At 35.3% G+C, this 18438-nt stretch overlaps 1 protein-coding gene across 1 annotated transcript; it reads left to right on the top strand.

Moving 5' to 3' along the window:
* Positions 1 to 6444: 6444 nt before the first annotated feature.
* Positions 6445 to 16885, top strand: Myo28B1 (Myosin 28B1; the record flags this gene model as incomplete). The annotated part of the gene is given in 5 exon segments (XM_017621464.1): positions 6445 to 6754; positions 6841 to 7968; positions 9154 to 9295; positions 15055 to 15428; positions 15501 to 16885. Coding segments are annotated over 5 exon segments (3145 nt in total), but the record flags the coding sequence as incomplete, so codon positions are not given.
* Positions 16886 to 18438: the final 1553 nt, after the last annotated feature.

The raw sequence follows: 18438 nt of genomic DNA, 5'->3' as shown, positions 1-18438 counted from the left end.
TTTATTTTGGAACGAATTTCCGTCATCCCTTGTCAAGTTTGGTTTGCAGACAAACCGGTTTCGGCGTTGTGCCATCTTCAGTGTCATTTTTCGTTCTGTCTGGTTCGAGATTTGTCCCTAATTTATGTTCATTTCATCTTACCACCCTGTCGGAAAAATCAACCAACACCAACACAAAAATTTCATACCTTATACAAAATTTGGGAAAGTTTAACTTTGCATCAAAATTTCGAAATTTTTAATCTAAATTACATACAATTTTAATCTAAAAAAGTGCAAGTTCCAAGCGGCTCAAAAATCGGCGCGACGATTTTTAATAATTTTTTTTTTTTGCTGATGATTGTTGCACGTTTTTAACCGACTTCCAAAAATGGAGGAGGTTATCAGTTCGTCGGAATATTTTTTTTTATTTTATTTTTTTATGTATGTTACCGCATAACTTTGGGCCACGTCAACCGATTTCGGTATTTCTTTTTGCATCGGAAAGGTAGTGTCTCAGAGGTGGTCTCGTACTAATCTGGTTAAGATCCGATTAGTGGATCATGAGATATATATATATATATATTTTATATGAGAATTGAAGTCGGTTTTTTTTGCTAAAAATTACTTGTTTTTAATTAATTTCGGGCGGGACGAAGTCCACCGAGTCTGCCAGTTATATAATATTTTGTCTCAATCCAACGTCATTCATAATACTTATTTCGCAATTCGCAGCACTTTTTTGCTAAAATTATAAATGTCATGCTTATTATTTAGTATTTCTATACAAGCGACATTTATGTCAATCGCTATCTATAATATATTGATTGACATCTCATATCAAGCGCTGAATCATAAGTTTATATTAAAAACCGTTTAGTATTTTGTTAGCTTTTTAAGATCTATAACTTACTACTCTATTTGAAATTTTCTCTTTATTTTCATATAATTAATGTTTCCAAACAAGTATGTTGATTTTTTAATGTCCTTCTGGGAAAATTTTTTGATCCTTGGATAATTTTGGGATCGACATTGTTGCGGATGATACCTTCCAGCGAATAAAATCACAATGTCGCGTCCACTCGTAAAATACCTACTGGTGAAAAAAAATAAAAATTTACCTCCCCCAAAAAATGTTTCGTTACTGGTCGCATGGGGTCAGCACTCAAAAAAAAAAATATTAAAATTTGTAATTTAAAAAAAATGTAATTTAATCGGGAAGCAGCTGCCAGCATCTGCCATATAATTCAGAATTCTCATGATGCACATCTCGGGAAGCATTTAGCTACCCACTGTCGCTAAGTGGTATTTTATAACTGAAATATTAAAAAGCGTGTGTGGCACCTGCCAGAAGATTACACGTTCACACGACATATCCCTGGAAGCGGTTTACGCTAAACTTAGATATTCTACAATTTCATAGTTTTAAACAGCCTTGTTCGCTTAAAAAATAGACAGCTATAGCAAAATAAGCACAGAAATAAGATATAACACTGTTAAATAATTTTTTATATTTGTTTAAGAATGTGAGGTGAAACCCACGGGTATAAGCTAGTATGTACATTAGGGCGGAGTAATTTGTTCGGAGCGAAATTTTGGAAGAAAGTTTTAGCAAATACCATTTCTTTGATTCATTCTATGCAAAAATGGCGAACAAACAAAATATATACCAAAAAGTTCCAACCTCCCAATGTTCAAAAGAAAAAGCAGTATACATATTGTAACTTTTTTGGTCGAAATGGATTTCTCATTATGCCAAAAAATTTTGAATAAAATTTTTTATTTTCCAGGTTTTGTGAAGTAGTTTCTTAAATGTAAAGAAACACACAAAATTTTGTAAATGAAAAGTTAACTTCAGTCAGAAATTATTATAATACACAGATTTCTTTTTTTTAATTTCAAACGTAATTTTTGAATCGAACGTAGAATTCGAATATGCCATACGCTTTTTTCGAAATTAAATTACTCCGCCCTAATGTAGATATTTTTTTACTGTAAGATTTTTGTTGTATCTTATTATTCCAATTGGCTTTGTCAAAGGCATATTCCTTTCTAATATAACTGTATATGTTAACAGCCGATACTTGAAATGTTTGCTCTCTGTTTCATACATGTGTACATTTGTATGTAAATATGTATTTTTTAACAACTTGTTTGCGAAGCGTTGATTGCGTTCAATATTTATATTTAGATATAAAATGGTCAGTAAATACATATGGTTGTGCATAACATACTCGCATGCATTTCTACTCAATTTTATTGGGAAACCCGCTTAACTGCTGCTTACTGAAATACCTAACCCGCTTGACTTCCGAAGTTTCTTTTGCGCCCGTTACTAGTTTACTTATACACTTCCACTTTTAATTATCTTACTTACTGTTTCAGAACCTCTGAAAAAACTTTTTGGCGAGACACTTTAGCGGATTTTACTGTAGTCACTAGAAATGTCTAAACGCCTAACTATGTAATCATATATTTCCTGTCATTAATTAATTGTTTAGCGGGTCCAGCTTTTTTTTTTATTAACTTCTTAAGGTACTTTTGATTAATGTGTTTTTGTACAACAATCGGCGCTAGCTACTAGCCACCTGCTATTCGATAAGAAAGAGGCATGACTTCATACCCATAAACAGAAAAAAAACAAGCAAAAAGAAAAAGAAACACTGAACTGGTTGTCAATGTGAGCAGTGTAANTTTTTTTTTATTAACTTCTTAAGGTACTTTTGATTAATGTGTTTTTGTACAACAATCGGCGCTAGCTACTAGCCACCTGCTATTCGATAAGAAAGAGGCATGACTTCATACCCATACAAAAAAACAAGCAAAAAGAAAAAGAAACACGGTTGTTAATGTGAGCAGTGTAAATCACCAGTATTTTAAGCTATTAAGTATAAAGTTGCTTCGTAAGCATTTAGTAAAAATTTTTATTTATGGCAACGCTTTCGACGGTACCTTTTTTTGGAATTATAGTATACAGTGATATTGATTACCAGAGAACGGACTTTATGGAAATCGCCTTTTTTCTGCTAAAAGACAATATTTAAAATTTTCACAAAATTTTAATATTAAAAATAAAAGCCCAAATTCGAAACTTGCGCTGCGGAAAATTAATTAAACAAAAATTGCATGNATGTGAGCAGTGTAAATCACCAGTATTTTAAGCTATTAAGTATAAAGTTGTTTCGTAAGCATTTAGTAAAAAATTTAATTTATATGCATTTTAAATGTTGGCAACGCTTTCGACGGTATCTTTTTTTGGAAATATAGTATACAGTGATATCGATTACCAGAGAACGGACTTTATGGAAATCGCCTTTTTTCTGCTAAAAGACAATATTTAAAATTTTAACAAAATTTTAATATTAAAAATAAAAGCCCAAATTCGAAACTTGCGCTGCGGAAAATTAATTATACAAAAATTGCATCGTAAGCAAAATCTAAGTATTTTGAATAAAATTTAGAAGCGGCTTGCGGAGGCGCAGGGGTTTACTGCCATACGGGTACTGGAAAAAATCTAAACCGATTTTTCAGTTACCGAAGGTTTGGAGACACTAAGTGACGTTGTTAGAATAGCAAAGGGCGAGGACAAAAAATATACATATACATACAAAAATATACATACAAAATGTACAAAAAATATACATATACAAAAAATATACACCATAAAAAGTTTCCGTAGTGATATTTTTTTTAAATATACGTAATGTTTTTCATATTTTTTTTTTAATCTGAATAAAAAGTTAGTCATTCTATAATATAAACTGTTTAAATATAAATTTTTAATTAAAAAAAAAAATCTCAAAATTTTCAGCAAAAATTTCAAACTTTTTGTCAGAATTTGTAGAAATTTTTTTTGGTATGCAGTTTTAGAGCCCATTCAATTTATTTGGTCTCGAGTGTCGTGTCTTAACAAGGCGTTGGATATATTGAGGTTGAGTTTAGCAAACCGGGAGTTGTACCAGCTGAGTGTACAGGTGAATCCATCTTCTCATCGTCCAGGCAAATGCGGCAACAGAGATCATTGCGAATAAAAATTTTGCAATTTAAAAAGTGCCTGAAAATTGAAAAATTCAATTAAACACTTGAAAGCGATTTGGTATCAAGATTTCTACAAATATATTTCTATAAACCAACGCTTAATGGTCAAAGAACTTGCAGACTTAAAAGACAGAAGCGGTGATAAAAGCGGTTATCTAAAATATGCGAACGCAAACAAAGAAATTACACTGATTTAAAGCTGAAGCCAACATTTTTTTTTGCCGCTTAGATTTTTAATTAGTTTGTCGGTGTCGTCGCCACATCGAGTAGTTCGCCAATCTTATCGCAACGTGCAAAAGCTCAGCTTATTATCAGTCATTTTTATTTCCAATTTACTTTTTTCTTGTAACTGAATTCGTTTTGGTACTTCTTTTATATTTTATTAGACAGCGAATGAGTTTGCAAATGTGTTTACTGATTTACGTTAAAATACTTAGTACTTCGTTCCATACACTATTTGCATACAAACTGCCAAGTGCAGATTTGCGGCGCTGCCCCACCATGTTTGGCTTTGTGGCGTGGTTCGTACATACATATATTTATTTATAAAATTGCTAATGTGAAATTTGTTTACCTTTGCATGGGCTTGTTTAGTGTTCAAATATGTAAATGCTCGTATACTTCCATACCATTCTATTTTTGTTTTTTTTTGTTTTTGGAAATTACGTAAATGCATGGCTGGGGCTTAAGGGCACTTTGTATTATGTACCAGTCATGCGTGCTTATTATCATATATATTTACCAACGCACCCCTCCTTACATTTGTATAGGCAAGCCTATTTGATAAAAATATTCGGCGGGCGCCAATTAAACGAAGATCCCTTTAATGGCAATTTAAGCTTTTCTTATCTAACCACGATGGTAATGCAGAAATTTTTGTTTAGATAATTATAAATGTTTACATACATACATACACATGGGTATGCACATGTAAATATTTGGTATTACTTTTATTGTTCTCAAATTTCAAGTACGAAAATCCTACTCATATCCAAAAGTAGCAGAGGACTCGACGTTGTCCGAGGAATGCATATAAAGAACATCGGTTCCCAACCGGTGGGTCGCCGAAGAGTTACAGGTGGGTCTCGACTCGATTCTAAAACTACAACAATTTTATTGAGATTGATTATTTTTTCATAAGAAAAACGGCCTCAGGCTCAGTAAAATTGTTATAAGGCCATAATTAGGAAAAAAAACTAGAATTCCTTATTAAAAACATCAATTTTACATGCTCATAAATTTTGATAAACATTTTCTTAATTGTGACAGCATGTAACAGTAAATTTTTCACTAATTTATATATTTCGTGCATATGTTGGGGCGCTTACTGAATTCATGCTGGCAACGCTGGCGACATTTGGCAACCGTTTGCCATAAGCTGGGTTTACACAGTCGACATGTGTGACAGAATGAAAAAAGAAATCGATTAAGCGGTGGCTGTCTGTCCGTTCGGCCGTCTGCGTACACGATAACTCGAGTAAAAGTTGATATATCTATAGATCTATAGATCAAGATCAAGCTCAAGATCCAGAACAAGATCAAGAACAAGATAAAGATCAAGATCAAGATCAAGATCAAGATCAAGATCAAGATCAAGATCAAGATCAAGATCAAGATCAAGATCAAGATCAAGATCAAGATCAAGATCAAGATCAAGATCAAGATCAAGATCAAGATCAAGATCAGGATCAATACCCAGATCAAGATCAAGATCAAGATGAATGATAAAGATGAACATAATGATATGTAGACTGTTAAGACCGACCTGTAATTCTCGCAGGAGATTTCAACGTCAACTTTTCGCTGGGCGAATCTAATGAACTGACCAAATTTTTTAAATAAAAGTTTTTACTGGAAATGGTTATTGGTAGAAATGATCCAGCAAGCAAAGGAGCGACTACCATTTATGCAGTTTTTTCCAGAAATATTAATAATATTGAAATAAAACATTTCATATCCTCCTTTAGTTACCACAATCTACTACAAATGATAATTAAACTTTGCAGTTGGTTATAAAAAATAAAAAATTATCTCTTTAACCACAAGGACATTAACTGATATCAAAAATTTGCTTTGATGCAGGAAATCCAATTTGAAGCTTTTTGCATCTATGAATAATCGCATTCGTATAAATGCACACACCCACTCACACTTACATATGTATATGTGTAAACTACCTGCATACACACTCATGTCAGCACCCAACTAAAAAGTATAAACCCCCTTGGCGTATGAGCAACCACTCGTACACGTCAAGTGCTTATTTGGTATAATTAACTCGAGTCTGTCAACTGATAAATCTGTCTGAAAAGCTAAAACAGAATATTTTTATGCAGACATGTGCAGGTACTCGTGAATGTAAATGTAAACCATTTTAAAAATACTCAAACGAACCTCACCTTTGCGTAATTCAATCAATAATGCAAGTGTTTATTTCCCTGCTCTTCTCATTTTAATCCTACTCAAATAGGGTGAATGTGTGTGGGTGAAGCCACAAAATGCCGACGACAACGAATTTGCGGTACCGTTTGGTGCACGAGTTATACGTACGGAGAAGGCACGTACCCTTATCGCCAATGACGAAGGTAAACAATTTTGGGTGCCGGCTGAGGATGTACTCAAAGCGATGCATATCACATCGCAGCAAGGCGTCGATGATATGATTACATTGGGCGATTTGCAGGAGTATGCGATTTTGAGGAATCTACAGATGCGCTATGCAAAGCGGCTGATTTATGTGAGTAATATTATACTAAATAAAATATAATGAAAAAAAAAAATAACTTTATTTTGTCATAACAAAAATATTTTATCTCCATTCAGACTTACACCGGTTCCATGCTGATTGCCATTAACCCATACCAAAAGCTGCCAATTTACACAAATCGCGAGATCTCCTTGTATCGCGCCAAGAAGATTAGCGAGCTGCCACCCCACATATTCGCCATCAGCGACAATGCCTTCCAACAGATGAAGCGCGAACGCATGAATCAGTGCATTGTGATAAGCGGCGAGTCGGGCGCTGGGAAGACTGAGAGCACCAAGCTCATACTACAGTATTTGGCTGCCATTAGTGGCAAGCAATCGTGGATTGAGCAGCAGGTAATTGAGGCGAATCCAATTTTGGAGGCATTCGGCAATGCGAAGACAGTGCGCAACGATAACTCATCACGCTTTGGCAAATACATAGAGATACGCTTCACCGACGCTGGCGCAATACAGGGTGCGAAGATCGAGCAATATCTTTTGGAGAAATCGCGTATAGTAGCGCAGTCGCGCGATGAGCGCAACTATCACATTTTCTACTGTATGTTGGCCGGTCTGAGTAAGCCTGAGTTGACACGCTTGGAATTGTTGGAGACATCTCCGGACAAATACCACTATTTGGCGCAAGGCGGCTGCCATCGATTGGATGGAAAAAATGATGCGAAAGATTTTGCTGATATACGCGCTGCCATGAAAGTGCTCTCTTTCCGACCCGAAGAAGTTTGGAGCATACTTAGTCTCTTGGCTGCTATTCTGCATTTGGGTAATATGTCTTTTAAGGCAACAGTAGTACAAAATATGGACGCCACTGAGGCTACGGATTTGCTAAATTTACAGCGTGTGGCCTCACTGTTAGGCGTTACAAAGCAAGCGCTTGCCAATGCGTTAATCCGCAAAACGATCTTCGTACATGGCGAGCGTGTAGTGACGAGTCTTTCACGCGAAATGACCCTCGAGGGTAGAGATGCGTTTGTGAAGTCACTGTATGGCGCGATTTTTGTACGCATCGTGGAGCGCATAAATGCAACAATCGACACGAAGGATAAGCTATCTAAAGAGTTGAATACTATTGGTGTGTTGGACATATTCGGTTTCGAGAATTTTGTGGATAACAGCTTTGAGCAGTTGTGCATTAATTATGCTAATGAAAATTTACAACAATTCTTTGTGCGGCATATTTTTAAGGTAAGTTGATTTAATATTCGAAAGAAATTTTGCAAATTTAATTTTTTATGTGTAAACATCTAAGCCCCGGTATGGGTAAACCTTGCGTTCACCCAGCATAAAATCTGTAATTGCTTCTTATATGTACGAATGATCATTCCAGACCATTTCGAGATTAGTGTAGGACCACTTCGTGACTTGTTCGGCATCACTTCGGAACCGTTTCGGGACCTTTTCGAAACTACATCACGACCATTTCGGAACCTTTTTTATGACGATTTGAGGACCATTTTGTCACTAGTTCCGTACTATTTTCATTGGGAGCAATTACATGCCGGTTCAAGACTTGTTCGAGATCACTTCAGGACAAGTTCAATGTTCTTCGACCGTTTAGGGCCCTAACAGAACTATTTCAGGACCAATCCGGACTACTTCTGGATTTTTTCAGGAACATTTCAGCATTACTTCAGAACTGTTTCGGGACTAGTTCAGGACTATTTTAGTACAAGTTTTGGACTAGTTCGTATCATTTTGGGACTAATAAGCGACCATTTAGGGACCGTTTCAAGACTTGTTCGGAAACATTTCGGCATAAGTTCACGACTTTTTCGACCATTTCGGAAATACTTCAGAACTATTTCAGGAATATTTCGGGGCTAGTTTGGGATAATTTTGGAAATAGTGAGGGTTTTTTTCGGGGCCATCTCAAGACTTGGAATATGTTCATGGCTATTTTAAGAACCAATTCATCTTAAGAACCATACAATCTTGGGGCTAATTCTTGATCGTTCAGGATTGTTTTAACCTAGTCACGAAATTGTTATGAAACAGCGCTGAACTATTCCCAAAGTGGAAATCAAATGGATATAATTTTTAGTTTCTAACCGTTTGTAGTTTGGGCGTGGGCACACACAGCGGGATGTTATTTCTTGCGAACTGAACAAAGTAGGTAGAATAGTAAAATTAAATTAAATATTTGGCGCTCATATTTTTGTCAAGCTCGGCCAAGCTTTTTCTTCAATTTGCGGTGTTCGCATTAATGTTATTACATAAATAGGGGGTACCAAAAATTATACGCTGCCACCCAATGGTAGATGGTTTTTTTATGAGAAGCTTTTTCATAAACATACATACATACATACATACCATATACATGCATACATTATATAAAATCTTCAATAAATTGCTTTATTTATTTTATTTTAGATGGAACAAGCTGAATATGAACAGGAAAGCATAAAATGGAAACATATTGATTTTAAGGATAATCAAGAAATATTGGACCTAATCGGCTTAAAATCAGTGAACATTATGTCCCTAATAGATGAAGAATCGAAATTTCCTAAAGGTATGTAAAAAGTCTTTGCTCAGGAAAATGTTTGTTTAAGGCGATAAACCCATAGAAAAGGGCGGTTCAGTTTTAACCCTGGAACGCCAATAGTTAATGTTTACGTATTAAAAATATGATTAGTGTACCAGGGTTAAGGCTAAAGTTAACCAAGTGAAGATTGTATTGTCGATTTCGGCAAAATATAATTTTCTTAACAACATTTGTTCAGCAACTTTTTTCAAATCCAAGAATATTTCAGAAATTGGCGTGGCAATTTTAGATCCAAAGTTAAATTTTTTTTATTTTATTGTAATATTTGGTTTATTAACTATTCACTGGAAATTTTCGCTTTTCATTGTCCGATCTTGACCAAATTTGGTATACACATTGTGCTTGGCCTCCTTAAACATCGTCTTGAATATATTTGAAATCGGACAAAACCTACTCCTCCTAAAATATAGCTAGCTTTGAGTTTTTTGAAATAACCGTTACGTTGGTAGAGCCCGTGGTTTTTTTTTTCGATTTCAAAAATTTCCAATATGGCGCTTAAGAAGCCTAAGCCCAATGTGTTTACCAAATTTGGTTGAGATCGGTCGAGCAGTTTTTGAGATACGCATATATCATGTATGTAAGTGGGCGGTGCCAACCCCATTTTCCTAAAATTTCTTGAAAAACCACTTTTTTTTTGCTAAAGAGCGATTGCATATATCAATTTTGAATAAATATTGATGAATGTTTTAGCTACACTGCTCAAAAAATCTGAAATTCCGGTACATACACATATATAAATTCAAGGCCGTATTTAAGAAAATTCGCCTAAATTCGACAATTTGTATGCGATTGCAATAAATGAGGTATCACTTTATTTGGAAATAGACTAAATTTTAGATAGTACTCCATATTTTGAAATTGTGGAAATCGTCGACGGTCAAAATTTAAAAAATTAAGGGAAATTTGGGTCTTTTTTAATTTACTCGATAAAAAGCCCAACAAGCCTAGTCCGACAATACATTGTTATATACCATTTTGAAGGCCTATATATCTTGTTTTCAGATCATATTCGACCTTTGAAATCGAATCAAAACTAGTCATTCAAAAATTCTTAAATCTACAAATTCCTATTTACTGACCTAAATCGACAGGTCGTGACAGGTCTAAATGACCTTTAAAAATCTATAAAATAGGCAAGAATGTTTCTCATAAAAACGAATAAAATTGGGCGGGTAGGGTCTTGAAATTTCCAAAAAAAGCATTTTCGATGGGCACCCTAATGTATATAAAGAAAACTAAATTTCCCTAAACACTTACCGATCAACAATTCACAATAGAGAAGTTTTTCCACTTAACAACACTACACTTCCCGTTTCGTATTTTTTAACCGACCGTCGCTACCAGGGTTTGAGAAAATTGGAATTAAAAAAAAAATCGCAAAATATCTGCAAAATTTTGAACTGGAATCTGACAACTTGTATATATTATTGAAACTTATTCATATAAATTCATAAACTCGCAGAGTTATAGCTGATCAAATTCTACTTTTTTTAAAAATTTCGATAAAAAAAAAATAAAATGTTTTTAAACCCTAGTAGCGACCCATAATTTTTTGTATCTTGAAATTCTCAGCAATATCTTCATCATCGGTGCCCCATGATGTAAATATTTTAAGGAAGATCCCATGCTACACCTATTTCACCTAGGAAAATAGCTAGGAATAGCTGAATAATAGCTGAAGTAACTACTTATAACAATTGGTTAAAACTAAATACGTAGAAATTTTGGATTCTTGAAATTCGCCGACACTACTATTATTGTAGATGTAACTTATAAGATAAATGTTAATTAATAAATACTAAAGTAGAGTTTTTATCAAAAACATTTAATTAATACCTTGTGAAATCTTTTCAGTGATAGCAATAAAACTACGTCATGTGCGTGTACATTAGGGTGGTCCAAGAATGTATGTGAAAAATTAAAGTCGGAATTTTTATACTCTCACCTCCTTGGATTGTTCTATACTATACCCAAAAAAACATACCCTTATTTTTTTATTATGAAATTTGCCATGTATTTTATGTAAAAAAAACAACGATTCGTAGAATTGGTATAGAATGCTTGAAAATCAATATTTTTCGATCGGAAAACTCTGTTGCTCTTCATTAGATGCCTAATAATAATACCCAATTATTTATTTAATCATTTCTTCATAGTAACTATATTTTATAGGTCCGCCAAAACCTCTAGAAAATGCCAGAAAATGCAATTGGGGGAAAGATAAAAAATCTTTAGTATTAAAACATGAGTATTGTTACTTGAAGTGTCCTCAAGAGAACCAGAGTTTTGTCACCTCTAAACATTCTTTGATGTCAAAAAAAAACTAATATATATTTTTTTCGATATGGAACAATCCTAGGGGATAAGGTANAAAAAAAAACTAATATATATTTTTTTCGATATGGAACAATCCTAGGGGATGAGGGCATTAAAATTCCGACTTAACTTATTTTGGACCACCCTAATGTACATACATACATGCAAACGTTATATAAAAATAAAAAATGACTTCACTCTCTTCACTTTTTAAAGTTCAAAATGCTTNATTCCGACTTTACTTATTTTGGACCACCCTAATGTACATACATACATACACACAAACGTTGTATAAAAATAAAAAATGACTTCACTCTCTTCACTTTTTAAGGTTCAAAATGCTGTGATGTCCAAAATTGTTGTAAACTAGTGTTTACGTAGATAGTTGCTGTGGTTTATTTGTTATTCGAACAATTTAATGCCAGTCATATGATAATGAATATATGATACCGTTAATATTAAAATGTCATTCTAAAAATTAATAAGAATTTATTATTCTCTGCAAAGATAATGATTTCTGTGATTTGCACGTCGCAACGCGTCGCACGTGGAATTTGTGTAATATTTAAAAATTTTCTTCGACTGGTTTAGCAAATACTGCAGTATTTTATGTAAATAATACTTAATACCAATTTATGGCATTTTCCAAGGCTTTTTGAATAAAATTTCTTGCGATAAGTTCTTGATTTCTAGACATTCGTTCTCCCTAGGGCTTAAAGAGTTTGTAACTTCAAAAACCCCACTGAAAGAATTCTTGGACGACCAAATTTGGTGAGCTTGCCGCAAGTGCTATCACGGCTGGTATTGGAATAACATAGCGTTCCGGTATTTTTTTCTTTATATAAACCAAGGCGTATTTAACAAGGTGGTGTTAGCCGTATATAAGTAAAAGATTACACTAACAAACACCTCATTTTTAAGTAATGCTTTTCACGGCGAAAAACTCAGCTGTCGCCCCAACATCACCTTGTTAAATGCACCTTGATATAAACTCTAATTGTGTCATAAATGAACTGACGTTTGGCGTTATTAGCTACAGTTATTTCGTCTACTAATGGGGTTTTTTTTGTTCATAAAACCCGTTACATACAAAAATATGTATTTCATACTCGTTGAACCCTATTTTAAGTCTCCTTAACCCTGGCAAGAAATATACTTTTTTTTTTGGTATTGATTAAAATTTTCTATATAATTACATATATATATAGTGCGACATAAAATTTTTGATATAAAGTTTTTTAATATTTTCTTGACGCTTTCACATAGTCTTAAAAAAAAAGCCAAATAAGCATAAGTAGGTTTCCAGGGTTGAATACTCTAACTCTTTAAAATTTGTTTAACCCTTTGCTCTACGGCTAAATTGCTCGCTGGACACAAATCTTCAAAGTGTTCAGTTCATCATTTTTCATAATTAAAGATTGGAAATATTTTGTAGATATTTAAGATCTGGGCACACGGTTATTTTTATTAAGAAACTGGATATAAATTATTGGCAATTAAAACCCGGACATAAATTTTGTTTTTTAAAAACCGGGCATGAATTTTTGTTAGTTCTAAATCTGGACATAAATATTTAGTCAATTAAGAATGGAATGCGGATTTTTTTTTGCAGATTTTGTCATTGAAAAACTAAACATATGTAAATAATAAAAACTGGACATACCTCTTTGAGTTAATATTTAATAACTCCTACTAATTTTTTTCATTGAGAAATTGGTATTACTTGTAGTAAAACCGGGACATATGTATGTATGTACAATTTGGACATTTTTAAACGGGACATGATTTTTTTTTTGTATAAAACGTGGTTATGATTTTTTCTTGTAATTTAAAAACTAGCAGTGTGTGTCTCGGTAAGAAAAGAAATCGATTGGTAGGTATCACTTAGTTGTAGAACATTTCCTTCGTAGTGGATTTTTCCATGACAGTTTTCATCAATAACGGTTATGTTCGGTCCCTGCTCGAAAAATGCCCCTGTTAAGAAAAATGATTTTTTCTATATTTTTTTTCAATGTTGCTTTGACCAGGGCTTGAACCCGGGCTCTGCGCGCACTGCTAACCACTACACCACCGCGGCCGCTAGTGGAAGGTTTTAAAATTTATCTGCCATTTAAACACATTTTTCACAACAAAATTTGTGTTTAAAAGGCAGATAAATTTTAAAACCTACGTGAACAAACGGCCCAAGGCAGGGATCACACGATTTGTACATTTGTACATTTGGCAATCATGGATTAGTGTTGGCTTGAAATTTGTATCGGGAATGACAGTAGCTTAGTAAAAGCTTTCAAAACAACTCCACTCTGTAACGGTGAAAATAGCCAAATCTGCACAAACGCATAAATCTTGTGATCCCTGCTTAAATGTGCTAAATACCTTTTCACGAACGAAAAATGACCCTGAAGATGGCACAACGCCGAAACCGGTTTGTCTCCAAGCCAAATTTGACAAGGGATGACGGAAAATCGTTCCACATTACATCACACTCCTACCCTGTCGGAAACACCAACAACGAAAATGAGCAAATGTACTTACTTTTTTCCGAGAACCGAATACTAAGTGTGAAAGTATTTAGATAATTTGACGTTACGAAATACCGTGTACACAAGTACTTAGTATTTTTGACTTCACCAAATTTTGTATGCAAAAGTAATCCCGAGAATACCTTCAAATCCTTAAAATCCCCAAATAGCCCTCAAAACCCCGAAGGATTACTGAATGTCCTGAAGTATCTAGTACTGAAAATACCGAAGTAGTTCCGAAAACTTCCAAATGCTTCCCAGAATCCCCAGATAGTCTCTACAATCCTGAAAATCCCGATATATTCCCGAAAATTTCAACGAAGTTTTCACAATCCCGAAAAGCCTAAAAAAAGTTAGTTCCGACAATTCCGAAACCCCTGAAATAGTCCCGATAGTTCCACAAAGAGATGCTGAAGCAAGAGTCCTTGGCCAGGTATAAATCTTTTTTTACGCGTCTTTCTTCGCCGAAGGTTTTTACTCGTCTTTTCTCGCAAGTTTTTTTTTTCAAACGTCGTTTTTCGGTATCGAAACATTAGCACGTATTTATTCGTATCTAGTTATTTTGACTGTCCAGTATTTTCGGGTACTACTTTGATGTTCAATAGCCCTTGACTTTGCTATCAATTTTTTAGAATACGAAAAATTGGTATCCTTGATTTTTAAAATAATAAGAAATAATATCTTACAAAACAGTTTATATGCATGCACATACATATGTATATTGTCGAAATTGCATGCCGATCTCTCACTTTCCACCCTTAATAAAGGTAAAATAAGATTTCTATGCTTAATATATCTAAGTATATAATATCGTATATATCTACTATATATCCAATGACTTAAACCAATATTTTTAATTAAGTCAATAAATTTAATTCAACTCCGCAGGCACCGATTACACACTGCTCGAGAAACTGCACGTACAACATGGCAATCGTTCGATTTATGTGAAACCAAAATCCAATCAAGATTCGCTCTTTGGCATACGCCACTATGCTGGCGTAGTGATGTACAACCCGAATGGATTTCTGGAAAAGAATCGCGATTCGTTCAGCATGGATTTACGTGAAATGATTGGTAAATCTAAAAATAAATTTCTCGTCGATATCTTTCCAATGGAAATGCCTTACGACACAATAAAGAAACAGTTGACGTTGTCGGTGAAGTTCCGCAATTCATTGGACCTGCTTATGCGTACACTCGCTGCAGCGCACCCGTTCTTTATACGTTGTATTAAACCGAATGAGGATAAGAAACCTAATGTGAGCATAAAGCATAAAGCAGTTTTTTGTTTTTAATCGAGAATAAACTAATTTCACTTTCATATTTTACAGCTTTTCGACCGCGAGCTATGCGTGCGTCAGCTACGCTACTCCGGCATGATGGAGACGGCACGTATACGTCACGCTGGCTATCCCATACGCCACAGCTATAAGGACTTCGTCGAGCGCTACCGCTTGCTGTTGCCCGCAATCGCACCCACGCCCACGCCCGACATCGACTGCCGTCAAATCACCAAACAGATCTGCAAGCAGTTACTGCCCGCTACAGCTGATTACCAATTCGGGCGGCATAAAGTTTTTCTAAAAGACATAGATGACACATTCTTGGAAAAGGAGCGCGCGCGCAAAGTATTACAATCGATTATAACCATACAACGCGGCTTACGGCGGGTGCTCTTTCGTCGCCAGCTGCAGCGTTACCGCGCGGCAGCGCTCACAATACAAAAAGTGTGGCGTGGCTACAAGCAGCGACGTAAGTTTCTCATCATGCGCCAAGGTTTCCATCGACTGGGCGCGTGCATCGCACAAAAACGCTTGGCATCTGAGTACAAAATGCTGCGCTCACGTTTGATACACTTACAAGCCTATTGCCGCGGCTACTTGGCGCGTCAGGCGTTTAAGGCGCGCTATACAGAGCGACAGCAGCGTCGAAAGCAGCTGCTCGCGTTGCGCGCTGACGAGGAGCAGCTGGTGCGACAGGCCAAAGAACATCAGCAGGCGGAGAGGGAGCGGCAAGCACGGCACAGTGCTAAAATGGTAGCTGCAGCTGCGCACGCGACAACAGCGACGGCTGTGATGGCGCCAGCGCCACGAACTGCTGGTATACCAGGCGCAGTTCAAGCGCCAATGAATGGCGCTTTGAATGGACAACGCGCTGTAAGCTTTACAAATGGCGTTTACGCCGTAAATTACATGAATGGTCAGAATATCGCAAATGGCATGAATGGTGGCGGGGTGGCTAGCCCAGCAAGGGTGACTATTTCAGCTTTGGAAGCGGACAAGCAGTTAAAAGCACAAAAAACGCCCGATAACAATAATTACATCGATGTGCAGATGGTGGACGATGTTTTTGGTTTTCTCGACGATGCTGACGTCAGTTCGCCGCCCGTGGTATCGAATGTTAGAGAGAAGTCGCTAATGTTCGAGCGCGAATTGCGTCTTCAAAAAACTATACCCGCGAAATTGTTATCGCGGCCTGTGAATTATTATGACGCGCAAACCGTACAGCGAACGACATTATGAAAAGGCAGCGAGGTACATAAGTAGACTTTAAGAGTAGGAATAGCAAAAATGAGTCTAGTATTCAAATCGATGCATAGCTTTTGGCAATCTAAAATACAAGTACCTTTTGCATACCGAAAAAATATGTGACCATAAAAGTATGCCATAAAATTTATTAAAATATTGTACAATCCTAATGTGTAGCATAAGCTTAGGCGCACGATCTTAGCTAACAAGAAATCGCATTAAGTTTGGTTAGTTAGATAACAAAATAGTTGGTAATTGATGTTTTTTGGTTGACTGGTAATTTCTTTAATTGCTTAATGAAACAGTTTTCCAGCAGGTTAGTTTAAGCGTAAGAAATAAAAATGAAAATGAATTGCCTTGCTTTCAAAAAAAAAAAAGCATAAATAAATAAGTTTTTCTTACTAAAATAAAAAAAATACTTGTTTACTTTAAAATAGGTTTCGAATCAAAGTTGGCCTCTTCAAAAGCAAGCATTCAAAGCTGTTTTTAAGCTTCCTGTTTGGTCTGGTGCGAAAAAGTGGCGACAATAAGGATTATGTTCTATATTAAGTCACCCTGTATGGGTTCCTAAAGGCCAGCGTACAGCAGAAGTTTCTTCGTGCGCTCGCGATCGATCACCGACTAAAAAGACTTTGCAAATTTGCATGTCCGGGTTTGGTACAGCGCCGACTGTATAACGTCACAGTTTTCAAGGATTCCCGAAGGGTTGAAGGAAATACCAGAGCTTCTTAGCCTCACCGCGGCTACCTTATCCGATTCCAACAAGAGTGGCCCTATACGCGCCCTCTAGCTTCTTAAGTTTACAAAAATATAGAGCAACTGGTATCTTTTTTTCCAAGCTTCTCAGTACATGTTTGTTTGGATTGGGTACTAGCGGCAGCACTTTTTACTTGCTGGAATGTAGCTGGGGTATTCCTAACTTTTTAAGAAATCTCTGAATTATGGGGGCTATTTAAATGAGTAATGAATGAAGAGCAAATTTCCTAGATATATACATATACAATTACTACAGTAGGCGAGAGTCTGATATGGGTTTCCGAAATTATCCTCAATGTTTTATGATATTAAAAATAGTTAAAAAAAACAATTGGGTAATATTTTTGCAAGCCTCAATCTTAACATCAATGTTTTTTATGAGCGATTGTGAGACCCTACTTCTGATCGCACAACTTTTTTTCCATACAAAAACATTTATTTTATTGTTTGGACCATCCTAATGTAGACCCATGTCCTATTTCAGTGAAAAAGCTTGTGCAAATATTTTTTTTTGAATTCTTTTAAATAAATACTTGGATACGAATAGGTATTTATGCACATAGTACATACACACTTTTTATTTTAAACTGCATATTTTAGTTCTAGATAACCCAATACTTTGGCTTTTTGAACCAGCGCTAAAATGCCAATGAGCGTATCTTCGCAATGTGATAATATTTGCACCGGCGGCAAAATAAAACCAAAGCGTCCAGTATCACGAAATTCAACGGTGTATGAAAGACGAATTCCTTGCTCAGTGTAGGTCCAGTCTTTGGTGGTACCCGAACTATAGTCTAAAAAGAATAAATAAATAAAGAATTTTTTATCAGATTATTATATACGCAAGTTGAAATGCTCGTTTTAAACATATGCCTGTATGTATGTATATATATTTTGATTGTTGTTGTCAGATAAATATTTGCATTTTAGTGAAAAAATAGAAAAATTACCATAAATTCTTGCATCTTCTTTTTAAACCTAAAAA

This window comes from Rhagoletis zephyria, unplaced genomic scaffold, assembly GCF_001687245.7.
Source record: "Rhagoletis zephyria isolate East Lansing unplaced genomic scaffold, Rhagoletis_zephyria_1.1 Rzeph_scaffold_02465, whole genome shotgun sequence".
Taxonomy (NCBI): domain Eukaryota; kingdom Metazoa; phylum Arthropoda; class Insecta; order Diptera; family Tephritidae; genus Rhagoletis; species Rhagoletis zephyria.
This window is presented reverse-complemented; position numbering and strand designations above follow the sequence as displayed.